Source organism: Bactrocera latifrons, unplaced genomic scaffold (assembly GCF_001853355.1).
Source record: "Bactrocera latifrons isolate USDA-ARS-PBARC rearing strain unplaced genomic scaffold, ASM185335v1 scaffold_240, whole genome shotgun sequence".
NCBI lineage: Eukaryota > Metazoa > Arthropoda > Insecta > Diptera > Tephritidae > Bactrocera > Bactrocera latifrons.
This window is the reverse complement of record NW_017535964.1, coordinates 11,963-25,085: the sequence shown is the minus strand read 5'-3', so window position 1 is coordinate 25,085 and position 13,123 is coordinate 11,963. Positions and strand designations below refer to the sequence as shown.

General features: G+C 32.5%; 1 protein-coding gene across 4 annotated transcripts in view; it reads right to left on the bottom strand.

The window, feature by feature from the left end:
• The window catches only part of LOC108969130 (paired box protein Pax-6), a 107,618-nt gene that overhangs the window by 91,659 nt on the left and 2,836 nt on the right, over positions 1-13,123 (bottom strand). For 2 of the 4 annotated variants that reach the window (XM_018933682.1, XM_018933683.1), the window contains exon 1: positions 7,554-8,241. In XM_018933682.1, coding sequence (XP_018789227.1) covers positions 7,554-7,656 — 103 coding nt within the window. In that variant the 5' untranslated portion in view covers positions 7,657-8,241. Of the gene's footprint in view, positions 1-3,788; positions 4,104-7,553; positions 8,242-13,123 lie in introns of those variants that run through there. The other 2 variants (XM_018933680.1, XM_018933681.1) reach the window with 2 other exon arrangements.

The window sequence follows — 13,123 nt, the reverse complement described above, 5'->3', positions numbered from 1 at the left end:
ATTTTTTTTTTTTTTTTTGACAACAAAAAGTGCTTCCTTCCTTTACCTTGCAAATTTGGCTGTTGCCTGCGGAAATGTACGTTGTTGTAAAGCATGTCAAGGCATTTCCACTTTTGGAAAAGCAGTGAGGTGCGAATTTATTGCTAATAAATGTGAATTGGCAAGGGTTGCCAAGGCAGTTATTAAGGGGAAAAAGTAGAAAAAATATTATTTTAAACATCTGGGCGACACTTACTTGTTTCGAATAAGTGGTATAAAATATATAATAATAGCATAAAAGTATATAAACAATATTATTATAATAATCACAGTACAAACTAAAAAGTGAATTTTTAATTAATACTTAGCGTGTTTTTCGAATCACTAAAGTTTTTATACCCTATTATTATATTAATCACAGTACAAACTAAAAAGTGAATTTTTAATTAATACTTAGCGTGTTTTTCGAATCACTAAAGTTTTTATACACTAAACAGGGTATATTAAGTTTGACACGAAGTTTGTAACACCCATAAGGAAGCTTCGGAGACCCTATAAAGAATATATCTAAATGATGAGTATGTTGAGCTGAGTCGATTTAGCCATGTCTGTCTGTCCGTCTGTCTGGATATTTACGAACTAGTCCCTCAGTTTTTAAGACATCGTTTTGAAATTTTGCATATGTAATTTTCTGTTCAAGAAGCTGCTCATTTGACGAAACTGCCGATATCGGACCACTATAACATATAGCTGCCATACAAACTGAACGATGGGAATCAAGTTCTTGTATGGAAAACTTTCCCATTTGACAATATATCTTTACCAAAGTTGGCACAGATTATTTTCTAGGGCAACAATGCGAACAATTCGAAGAAATTGTTCAAATCGGTTAACTATACCATATAGCGGTCATACAAACTGGACGATCGGAATCTAGTGCTAGTATTGAAAACCTTTGCATTTGACAAGATATATTCACGAAATTTGGAGAAGATTATTTCCTAAGGCAACAATGTAATCTTCGAAGAAATTGTTGAGATCGGTTAACTATAGCATATAGCTGTCATACAAACTGAACGACCGAAATCTAGTGCTGGTATAGAAAACTTTTGCATTTGACAAGATATATTCACGAAATTTGGTATAGATTATTTCCTAAGGCAACATGTAATTTTCGAAGAAATTGTTGAGATCGGCTTACTATTGCATATAGCTGCCATATAAACTAAACACATAGTTACTAAAAGAAATGCACCTGTGAAGGGTATATTATGTTCGGTGCAGCCGAAGTTAATGTTTTTTCTTGTTTTTCTTACTGTTAGTACTTTTAGTACTGTTAGTGACATCTTTGCTAAATTTCACGTCAAAATATTTATTAGTATTGGAGATAAGCGTCGTTTTGTGAGTTTTCAAAAGTAAGTTCTTCGATTTTACTTTTTCTGAATTTATTGAACAAAGAACTGAGATAATGCACCATCTCATACTGCGTTTGTTATTCGTGATCATCTCGCCACATTTTGAAATAATATCGTGCCACAACCACGGCATTCGCCTGGTTTTCCTTTTCTATCAAAAATTCAAATGACTACTCCGAGGACACCCTATACATATGTATATATACCGTTTTGACTCAGTTGAGGATATTAAAGCTGAATCAAAGAAGACTCTGATGGCCATCACGAAGGGAGGACTTTTCCAAATGCTATGATGACTGGAAAATTCGTTGGGAATTACTAAGAAGGAGATGAAATGGCCAAATTCACCTTGCAATTTGATCACAAAAATTAAAATTTTGAATTTTTGACGGCCTTTGAACAATAATCATTAATGTATATAAATTTGACCATAAGATGTGTTTTTATTGTTCAAAGGCTGTAATTCGGGTTCTTGAATCCAGCGTAAATGGAGACGATGTACTAGCTTTAAATATGTGTCTTTGATGTGATCAATTGTTCATAAAATATTTGATTGTATATATTAAAAAATTAAAAAATATCCTTTGATTGAACCTCTGAAACCCACATAACCCGTTAAGATAGTATAAGAATTTTTGGAATACAGTATCATAAAAAGTGATGTTTCCATGTACCCAATGCGAGAAATTATAATTTCAATTCAGAGAAAATTCCTTCATGATAATAGTATGTCTGTCCGGCAGTCCTGTAGCCTTCATATACCTAATATTATATAAAGATTTTCAAACTTCTGTGTGTCTTTACCGAATAAAACTAGGGATTGTATGTGAAGAAGTTGATGAAATCTTAGGAGCTTTTATGTGGTCTTGGCATCTTCCATATTCTACTTATAATGTTTTTGTCAGTGAGTATTATTTACATACAATATAAAATTGTTTAAAATTATTTGAAGATGGCTTGAACTTAATTTTATAAAACAATAAAAAACTAAGTTTAACTCTTTCAAAACTTATAATTGGAGATGGAGGAACTAAGCAGAAATGTTTATAATATTAGTACATACACAACATAAATAAACATGTTAAGATGTAACGGAATCTATACTATGTCTTATACATACATATATACATAAAAATGAAACGCTATTTCGTTATGTACCCGCATAACGTCCGAACCACAGCACAGAAAGACATGAAAATTTACACACTTATTTCGTCCTGTAGAAGGTCCCAACGGAGGCCTTTTTTTGCAAAATCACTGTTCATTTTGCAATCTATATATGTACGTATATAACACAGTACAACAGCTAATCTGGGTGGTGAGAAATTCCAAGTCAGAGTGATGGTACTAGGTCAGTATAGTAAAACCCTCAAAGGGTTTGGCGTTCGTATGTGTCAGTTTTTTATGACCTTTTATATTTTTTCCTTATCTTGATGTTTTTTCGCTTAGTTGTAACATTTTGGCAAAAACAAACAAAAAATTTATTATAATAGAAAGTTTCGTTGGTGACATAATTTATAACTCAAAAAGGGCTGACTTGATTTTGGTGAAAATTGGTGGAGCGGTAGCTTAGAAGTATAAGGCGGGCCTTTTTATCTTTTTATGCTAAAAGTCAAAACAGTTCATTTACATACATATGAAAAAATATATTTTAAATTAGAAGCATGTATTCAATCTTTATGTCAGAATAATTTTAACATTGTCACCGTTCAGTAATTTTTGATTGTTGTTAATAAACCAAAACAGGTGTTTTGACACACCAAGTAGAACCAGCAAGGCATTTATAATATCACTACAGAAAATAGCGTATCGAAAGGCATTGCGGCTACATCGTTAGATGAGGGGCGAACGACGCACAGACATTCATAACAAATCAAACAGAACAAATAACATAAAAAATAGCGGAATAGTTACAGTGTTGAGAAGAAGTTCAATCATAATTTCAGATTAGTGATATCATGATATCATCGACAACAACATAATATAGGCAAAAGACAGTTCCAAATTTCATGCGAGAGAAGCCGCAGGTTTGCACCTAGTATGTAAAAATTTGTAGCTATTACCATGAAAATTTTGAAAACTCAAGCATTAGTAAATATGTATTTATGTATTAAATCGAATTTCTTTACGAACAAATAAGTGTATATATAGTACATTAGTAAAATTTGCATTCATCCTTTAAGCGGACACTCCCCATAAGCGGACAAAAAATGTAGAACCGGTTGCACTGTATAAAACTAACTACCTGAATAGAAGGATGGACTGTTTGATTTGTTTTTATATGTTTGTGCATGTTTAGATTATTTAAAAAAGGAAATTAATATGTATACACATGTACATATACATATTTCCATAGATACATATATACGAATAATGAATATTTTTTACACGTACATTCATCATCACCTAAGTGGTAGTAGGTTGTTGCGAAATATGACGGCGTTGTGTGTGGTATTATTGATGGCTCTTCTGTGGAAGTTGTTGCATCCAAAGCAGCAGCAGCCGCGGCAGCCACAACTGATTTGCCCGTACTGATTCCGCCGACACCACCGATCCCAACGCCGCCACCGACAACACCACCGACACCACCGTTGCCACCGCCGACACTAACGCCACTGAAACTGCCGACGCCGATGGCGCCGCTGCTACTATTATTACTACCGACACCAACACTCAAACATGGTAGGTTTCTCATCGCAATAACATTATCTACAAAAGAGAACAGAGAAGAAAAGGTTTTATGCAGATTTAGATGTATTATTAGACATATTTTTATATATTTTTAGGTTTTCTGTTTGATCTGCAAATGCGGGTGTATTGGCATGTTTAAACATCTCAATACAAGAATATAAATATATATTTGCATACATTTTAAACTGATCAATCCGCGTTTGCCAGTTGCAATTAGCGCGAAGAAATATTGCTATTGTTATTTGTAATATCTGAACCGAGATACATATTTGAGTTATATAAAAATTATCAGAATGAAAAGAAGATTTGATTTACGGATAACTGCCTCACAGTTAAGTGGTAACTCTTGTAAAAATTTAGATATCTTGATTAAATTGCGTATTTGCATTTCTCGGTACTCTGAGGAGGTTGGTATTTCAGTTTGGCCCATCTGAACCATATCACCATTTAAATTAATCGAAAAATATAAATTGCAATCACTAAACCACAAATTAAGCAACAAAACTTCAAATTCTAAATATAAAAATTAATAATATACAAAATAAGATCAAGTATATAGGACATTTGTGATTTAAAATCGCGACTCGGTACTCTATTCTAATTTGAATCAAATTTCAAAAGTATCGATATAGAATATCATTATGAAGTCGGGTATGCGTATTGGTAATTTTGTAAGATATTTTAGTGATATTAAAGGAAGATGTTGATTTAGGTTTCCCTTAGAATTAATACAATTACCTGCGTTCTTCTGATTGATTTATATGTATATAACCTAGAGGGTGTCTTTATTTGTTTCTTACATGTTCTGTGTACTGAATTTCGTCGTTATGGTTGAGTTTAATTGCAAATATCAGCACATGCGCAAGATCAATAAAAATAGGCGAGATTTAATTGGAATTACGTCATTTTCTCGTAAAAACAAAAATGTAAAGGGGTAAAAGGATAAACATGTATAATCTTTCATAATATTTAGATGGAGTTTAAAAAAATTATTTCGGACATACATATTTAAAATAAGATGCCGCTACATATGTAAGTGAGTCCGTTAACTATCTTATTTTGAAATTTTATCTAAACGGACTAGACTTTGATTGGTTCGGAAGACTGGTCGAATTTGCCAAGAAGTCTGTAATACCCAGAAATAAACTTCGGAGACCATACAAAATATATATTTATAGAATATTATCATTGTATATGAGATCAGCATGATGTGTTGAATGGATTTAGCCATATCCGTTTGTCCGTCTGTCTATATATAGGCGAACTAATCTTTCAGATTTTGAGATATTAACACGGTACGAAGGTCATAATACAAGTATTAAATCATCAATTAACAACTTTGTAATTTACTTTTTGTTACAAAATTCAATATAACTTAATCAAATAAAAAATTTTAAATTTGGTGTTGATTTGTGCGTAATACAAATCCCCTAGAATGTATATTAATCATTTTCAAATTTGCATTACATTTTCGACTTAATATGTAATAATATTTTTACTCTATGTATAAATTTACTTTAATATACTTTAATAAACACACATTTATACATATAACCCCAGCCAAAAAACGCGTGCCTGGGTCTTATAGTGTATGCATAATAAAAGTTCAAGTATTTAAAATAAACGAAAAATTATGGACAACAAACAAACGTGATATGATTTGATTTCGCACCTTATTACTGATTAAATAAAAAGCATTCATTGAGACCTTTTGAGAAAACGTTCAGAAAGCCACATTATGCTGTCAACCAATACTAATACAATATATGTTTTATAAATTTTGCGTTTGAAACACACAATTTTATGATTCAAAACACACTTTATTATTTAGTATAATTTCCCTGAACATTAATACACTTGCAACGATCTTTGGATCCCATTCCTAAAGTGAGGTCCGGAAGGTCTGGAAAATGCGCTTCAACAGCTGTTATCACCTCTACATGTGATGAAAAACGCTTGACACGCATACATTTTTTGAGTTCTGGAAACAAATGGAAGTCGCTGGGGCCAAGTCGAAAGGATTTTTTCTTCTGCCAACTGAGCCTCTGCTAAATCTCTCTCAATCAATCGACGATCTTCCACAGCCATATGGTATATTTTGGCCATGATTTCTGGTGTTGATGCGTTCTTTGGACGTCCTTCACGAGGATCGTCTTCAATGCTTGTATGACCATGTTTAAATTCAGCAACACATCTTTCTACTTTTGTAATTGTTGGTGAACAATCATTATATACTTTTAAGATTTGTTCGTCAATTTCTTTTGGTGCTACACCTTTGCAAAATAAGAAATTTATCATCTGCACGATATTCAATTTTTCCCATTGTAAAAAAATACTTTGACACGGCGACACTAAATGGCTTGTAAACAAAGAACGAATTGACAGATTGAAATGAAAGTTCACATACATATGTACATATGTTCAAATGAAGAGCATACCAACAAAACAAAAAAATAAAAATGCCCTCTCTTATCGAACGACAAAACTTATTAATTTGGTACCATTGGCCTAGGACTGGTCCATTAAGCTTCGCGCGCAAACCAAATCGATAATAACCTTTATGCGAAGTTTTTTCGTCGGTTATCATGGAATAAAGTTTTGCACATAGTCGTGTTGGCGTAAAAAAATTGTAGAGCATCGTCTCTTATGGGATGGATGTTTGTAAAAGGTTAAATTTGATCATAAGGTAGCAAAAACAAAGGGTGGGAACCTACGAGTGTGATCCAAAACTGAAAACAATTCCTGTATATACTTTTTTTAATTACGAAATTTGGTAAAGAGTTGGCGTTCTTATAGTTTGAAATAGTGAAGTTTAATATAAAACGTAACGGTGGACTCCGGTTTACCAAAATATTCGTTTATGGCTTATGCCTTAATTAAAACACCGGCCTCAAATTATTTTAATAGTATTCCATAAGCAGTATGGAGTCTCCACAGGCAATACGGACAGCAATACAGTTAGCATACAATAAATTTTTGCCTGTTGAGATGCCCCGTCAGTGGCCTTACTACATTCAAAATGTTATATAAGTTTTCATGCGTAAAATGTTCAAATTTTGTTTACCGTCATTAAAAGCAAGAAAAACACAGCAACAAAACTTCACCAGCTATGATTTAAAATTACATTATAATAAATTGTTACGAATGTATTTATAATGCGGCCTTTTTAAAATGAGTCAAATAAATCAAATGTGCAGTTATAAGAATTAAAGTCATGAAATATGCGACGGAAATCTTCGATTCATTCAAAATTAGATTTACAAGATTTTAACAGCAAGTCATCTGGGAAGTTAAACTCAACTTCAGACAAAAGAAGAGCACTGTAACCCGTACCTAGGGTTCCATACCACATCTTCCAATATAAGCCTAACGAAAGTTGTAATGTATTACGTATATACAAATGTGTTGCATATGTATATTGTACATACATTTATATACCAGGCTATTACTAAGGTTATATTATTTTACCTTTGTGTGGCATATCATCGAGTGAAGGCATGCGATCGATCATTGTTCCCGACCATGGCGAGATGACAGCTCCCATTGATGGTGTTGGTTGTAGAGCAAACATTTCGAGTAATTTCCGTTGTTGATCCTGTGTGACTTGTTGATGCTGCTGTCGTTGTCGATAATATGAATAATGTTATTGACTGTTCTCATATGATTGTGCTATAGGTGACTGTTTTCGTTGATATAACGTTTGTGTCAAATTTTCATGATTATAAAATTTATTATAAAACGGTTGTTGCTCTTGATGTGGTTGATAATGGTCGAAATTTGAATGCGAACTATGTTCAATTTTTAGAAATTGTGGCTGTTGTTGCTGTTCGGAGTATGTCAGCGGCGGCGTAGATGGGGAATTTTCCAGTGTGTCTATTGTTGATTGAAGTTCACGTTTGTAGTGTTGTAGTTTATTGCTGTAATCCGCAACGTTGTTGTCGTTCTCACCAACGTCACTAATTATACTGGTGCAGCCCGTCAACTTAATGACGGCTAGTTCGTAATCTACTTTACACGAAATATTGCAAACTTTCAATTCTATAATTAATTTATATACTTGGTGCTATGACACACAAAATCACTTTCAATAATTGCCTTTTATATCACTTATATGCATTACCAAAATTTCGTTTCAATGTGCGTAGAAAAGCATTTAGTGATAGTTTATTTTAAATTTTGCAATATAAAAATCACTTGATTCATTTGAATTAAAAATTTTATTTGAATGTTTATATGAAAATATAGTTTGTTGTTTCTGTTCTACGCTTTGTATGCAAATATCAGCGCATTAATAAATGAAAAGGGTCGATTTGTGCCTTATTGAAAAACATATTTCTTATAAATCACGCATATTTAAACATTTATTTTAGTTTTATTGATATTTATATTTGCTAATTAATAACTAACTTTAAATTTATGAATTGAGGACCACGCCCTTCTATCACAAGTAATTTAACTACAACTGAATTATATTTTAAACATTTAGTATCTGATCCTACGTGAATTTATCACATAAAGTACTTTAACGTACTATCAGCACGGACTTGACTAATTTTAGTACATATTATTTTTGAACCAGTCTTTTTTTTTTTTAATCTAGAGATAAGACATAAGAATGTAAAGTAAAATTATTTAAAATTAAGTAGCGTTTTTATTAAATCATTTCACTTAGCATACAAAATATGATTTTTTTCGATATCACACTTATTGGGAAGCTTATTACAGGGTTTATCCGGAAAGCAATAGGACTGATTCTCTTCCACCGCGACTGAACTTCGTCGACAAATCGTCAATCCCAAGTTTTACGTTGAAGTCCTCAAGGCACTCAAACGAAGGGTCAAACGAAGGTCCGACAAGAGATCGCAGCCGATTGGATGTTGCTATGCAAAAATGCAAAGATTAAATTGTTTAAAGAATTGTAACGATTGGTTAAATAATGTTTTTAAATCGACTCAGTCCTTTTACTCTCCGAACAAGTCCTGTATATTACTAAGAGATATTTTTAATTGATTAAACTCACAACAATCAATACACTAGCGATCAGTAAAAATCTATGTATACCGGAACAGCAAGATGCTGGGTAGTTTTTGGAGTTCTAATACTCTGTCAAAATTAATTAGGTACCATTCATTATTGTTTGAGTTTATACCATGTTCCTACCGGCATTAAAAACATCTTGAAAACACAAAGTCGCTCTTTCCGATATCGTGTGTTTTCAACGCGTTTTCATTGACACTTCACATGTTTTTGGTTTGATAAGTTTCGGAATCTTTAATATTTGCTTACAACTATTATTAAAACTCTTGTTCTATAAAATTCCAATAAGAAAATCTTATTAATGAAAGTGAAAGGAATAGATTCTATAACTACCCAAGACCTTGCCCTTGTCAAAAAGAAAGACAGCATTTAATTCAACCTAATCCATAATACTTAAAGGGACGATTAAATCGTGTGAGATGTGAGATATAAATTTATAAAGATTTCTATCGATGCAAAAGTTTTTAATTTAATACTACTAATTCCAACAACATAAGCAGCATTTTGGGCAACACGATTGTCAACAAAATGTCTTCTTTCGTTTTAGAAAAAATTTTGATGAGCCTTTCAACCCGAACGGGACGTATGTGTCTCAGGGTATTTTCAAAGATACCTGGCGTAGAAAATAAGTGGTTAAAAAGTTTCGTAGCTTCGCTTTTTCCATTCACAATAGCTACGATTTTTCCAATAAAAAGTAGTTGGCAATAACAATAAAGCTCAATTTTGACAGATGAAAATGTAAACAAACCAAAATTACAAAATGTTGTGTGTTTGTTTAAGTTAAAATTAATACAAATATGAATATTCGTTTGGTATTAATATCAAAAACAAATACATAGTAATTTAATATCCCGTACAAATTGAAGAATAAGTGAAGTTCCACATCAGACATTTTGAAAAAAATTGAATATCAGCTGACTGTTCCCGCCCGCATTGCCAACACGTATAAGTGCGTTTTATTTGTTCATGATTTAGCTATTAGCTGCGATGGTCAAATAAAACACGCCTGACGTATGAATCAATTAATTCATAGACTTCAGTTAAAATATTTTTTCAGATGATACTATATTGATATATTCTACATAGGGAAAAAAAGATTTTGCAGTTAATAAAAAGACACACACATCCCATATAAACATTTTTTTATCGATCTAACTATGAAAAGTGAGTTTTTCTCACAATGCACAAAATTTGCATCGTTAACGTGCCCAAGGTGAACAATTTATAATTTACATACATTAACGCAATACTTTTTTGACAATTTTTTTACAGTTGCCTTGAGTTCATTTTCTTTCATATTATGAAACGACAGAGGAATGAGAATGATTCATTTATGTCACTCATCGTGGCGAAACGACGAACCAACTCTTTTTTCCACAAACAATGCTGTCAAATGGTGTAGAAAGTTTAACTTTTGAATTCAATTTCTTCTCTACTGCAATCTTCATTCACCATTTCATATACAGTACGCTCCGCGTATAAGAAACCCGCTTATAAGAAAAGTCCGTTGGACCTTGGACCACTTAAGTATTATCATCCAAATAAGACCGCTTAAAAGAAAACCCGCTTACAAGAAAAAACCGGATAAAAGAAATTTTTTTCCCCATGAAATTTATCTGCCCATACAAAAAAAAACCTCTAAAAGAAATAATTTTCAAAACTTTGCTGGCAATGTTATATCTTAAATGTATTAAAATTTGTATCTAGCAACGCTAAAATTTGCTTCACAGCTGTTTATAAAAAAAGGAAATATGTAATCGAAAAAAGCAAGAAATAAAAATGGAAAAAATTAAAAGAAACGCTTTGCCAATTAAAACAAAAACAAAATTATGGGAGAAACAAAAAGCGTCAAAGCCCGAAGCGAAATCTCCAAAAAATATAATATTGCAAGCAGCACGATTTTGAAAATTTTGAAAAAATCGAAAGAACTCAGTGAAAAGAGCTATACCTGCCAAAACTTAGAGCAAAAGAGGACACGCACTTCAAAATATGAAGCGCTAAACAAATCAATGTCCATTTGGTTCAGGCAAATGATGAAGGCAAACGTTCGTGTAACCGGCCCATTGATCTTTGAAAAAGCGCAGCAATTTGCAATCAAATTAGGCATCCTTGATATTAAGCCTAGCCCAGGCTGGCTGCAAAGATGGAAGAAAAACGAAAATGTGCGTTTCAAAAAACATCACGGCGAAGCTGCTTCCGCGGATAATCAATCGGCTTTAAACTTCAAGCAAAATGTTCTTCCAGTTTTACTACAGAAGTATTCAATAGAAGATATTTATAACGCCGACGAGACTGGTCTATTTTATAAAGCTCTTCCGACTGGTTTATATGTCGCGGGAAGCCAAGCCGTAAGTGGACATAAGACATCAAAAGAGAGAATTACAATTGCTCTTTATAACCAATGCGACTGGTACAGACAAATATGCGTAGGCCATCGGAAAATATAAAAACCCAAGGTGTTTTCGAGGAAAGATCATTCCTATCCCATATAAGTTTAACAAAAAAGCGTGGATGGCTAGTTGCATCTGGAGAGAAATTATAAAAAACTTTGATGATAAACTGGCAACAAAAAATAAAAAGATTCTACTCCTTATTGATAACGCTTCATGCCATAAATTGGATTTCACACCAAAAAGCATTGAAGTTATATTTTTACCACAGTGTACTACAAGTCTAATTCAACCTTTGGACCAAGGTTTGCTATACCAAAATTTGCCACTTTTAAGTTTCATGTCTTTTTATTTGTTATAGGTATTATTCAGTCTTTCAAATCACATTATAGAAAGTGTCTAGTTTGCGAACAAATACTAGCAGCAGAAGTTTATGGCTAATTTCTTAAAAAGCGTTAATATTTTGAGAGTCTTGTGCATTGTCAAGCGCACTTGGTGGCTCGTGACTCCTCAAACAATTCGAAATTGTTTTAAAAAAGCCGGAATTTTCAACGTAAAAAAAATTATAAATTTATATGTACATAAACAAAACATGGAATATTGAATATAAAAAGCAACTTTCGCAAAGTTCCGACTTTTCCTATACATGTAATATGACTTTTCTATGAATTTGGAGTTTTGTTAATTTTCGTTAATGTTTATTGTTTTTTTTATTAAAAATATTGAATGAAATCAAATAAAAGATTTGTTTTCATGCAACATAACGCGATGTACGGTTATAAGAATTTTGTGCACGAAAACCGGATATAAAAAAATGTTAGTGGCATTTTCAAAGTTTCTTATATGCGGACTATACTGTAGGTACGAATTGATTATGCCAATTTCTGCTATTATCGGTAAAATCGCGCGATCTTGTAATGGTTGTCTTAACACACGTTTTCCTTCAAACTACGGGATTTAGTAGCAAAGATTTTAACAGACTCGTTTTTCCATTGACTTTTCATTCGAGTGTTGTTGAAGATTGTACGAAACAAATTTTCGGCTGCTAATACGAAACGAACCCTTTTCATTGACCGTTCTGAGTAGGAAATATTTTCAGCAAACGATGAAAAATTGTTTGTAAATTGAATATTTTGACTAACCATAAGTATTCCAACTGTAAGTTCACAAAATAGATTCGGCCTGTAGTGAAAATACAAGCACGTTCGCGAATTCCGATTATTAGTTATAAAATCTCTTAGGCTTATGGTCTAATAATTGTTAACAGATGTATGCTACATTGAGGTTCACTCATCATTTCAATTAGCAGTGAACTATTATAATTTCAAAGGCATGACATTAGCTGATGGTCTTGCGCCTAAGCAACGCATACAATAAATTTTCAGATACCGCTTTATTTAAAAAACGGCGGAAATCCGGGCCGATGTAATGATTCTCAAATCTCGCAACTTATGCAAGAAATCGAATTGTCTTTTAACATTAGAACTACCGATGTTAAATATATAACTAGTTTTACCGCAACCGCCAAATTGACGGATTTTCATAGTAACATTTGAGTTAGTTTAAGTAAATAAAAGAATACAATTTAGCAATAACAACATTTAATATAAT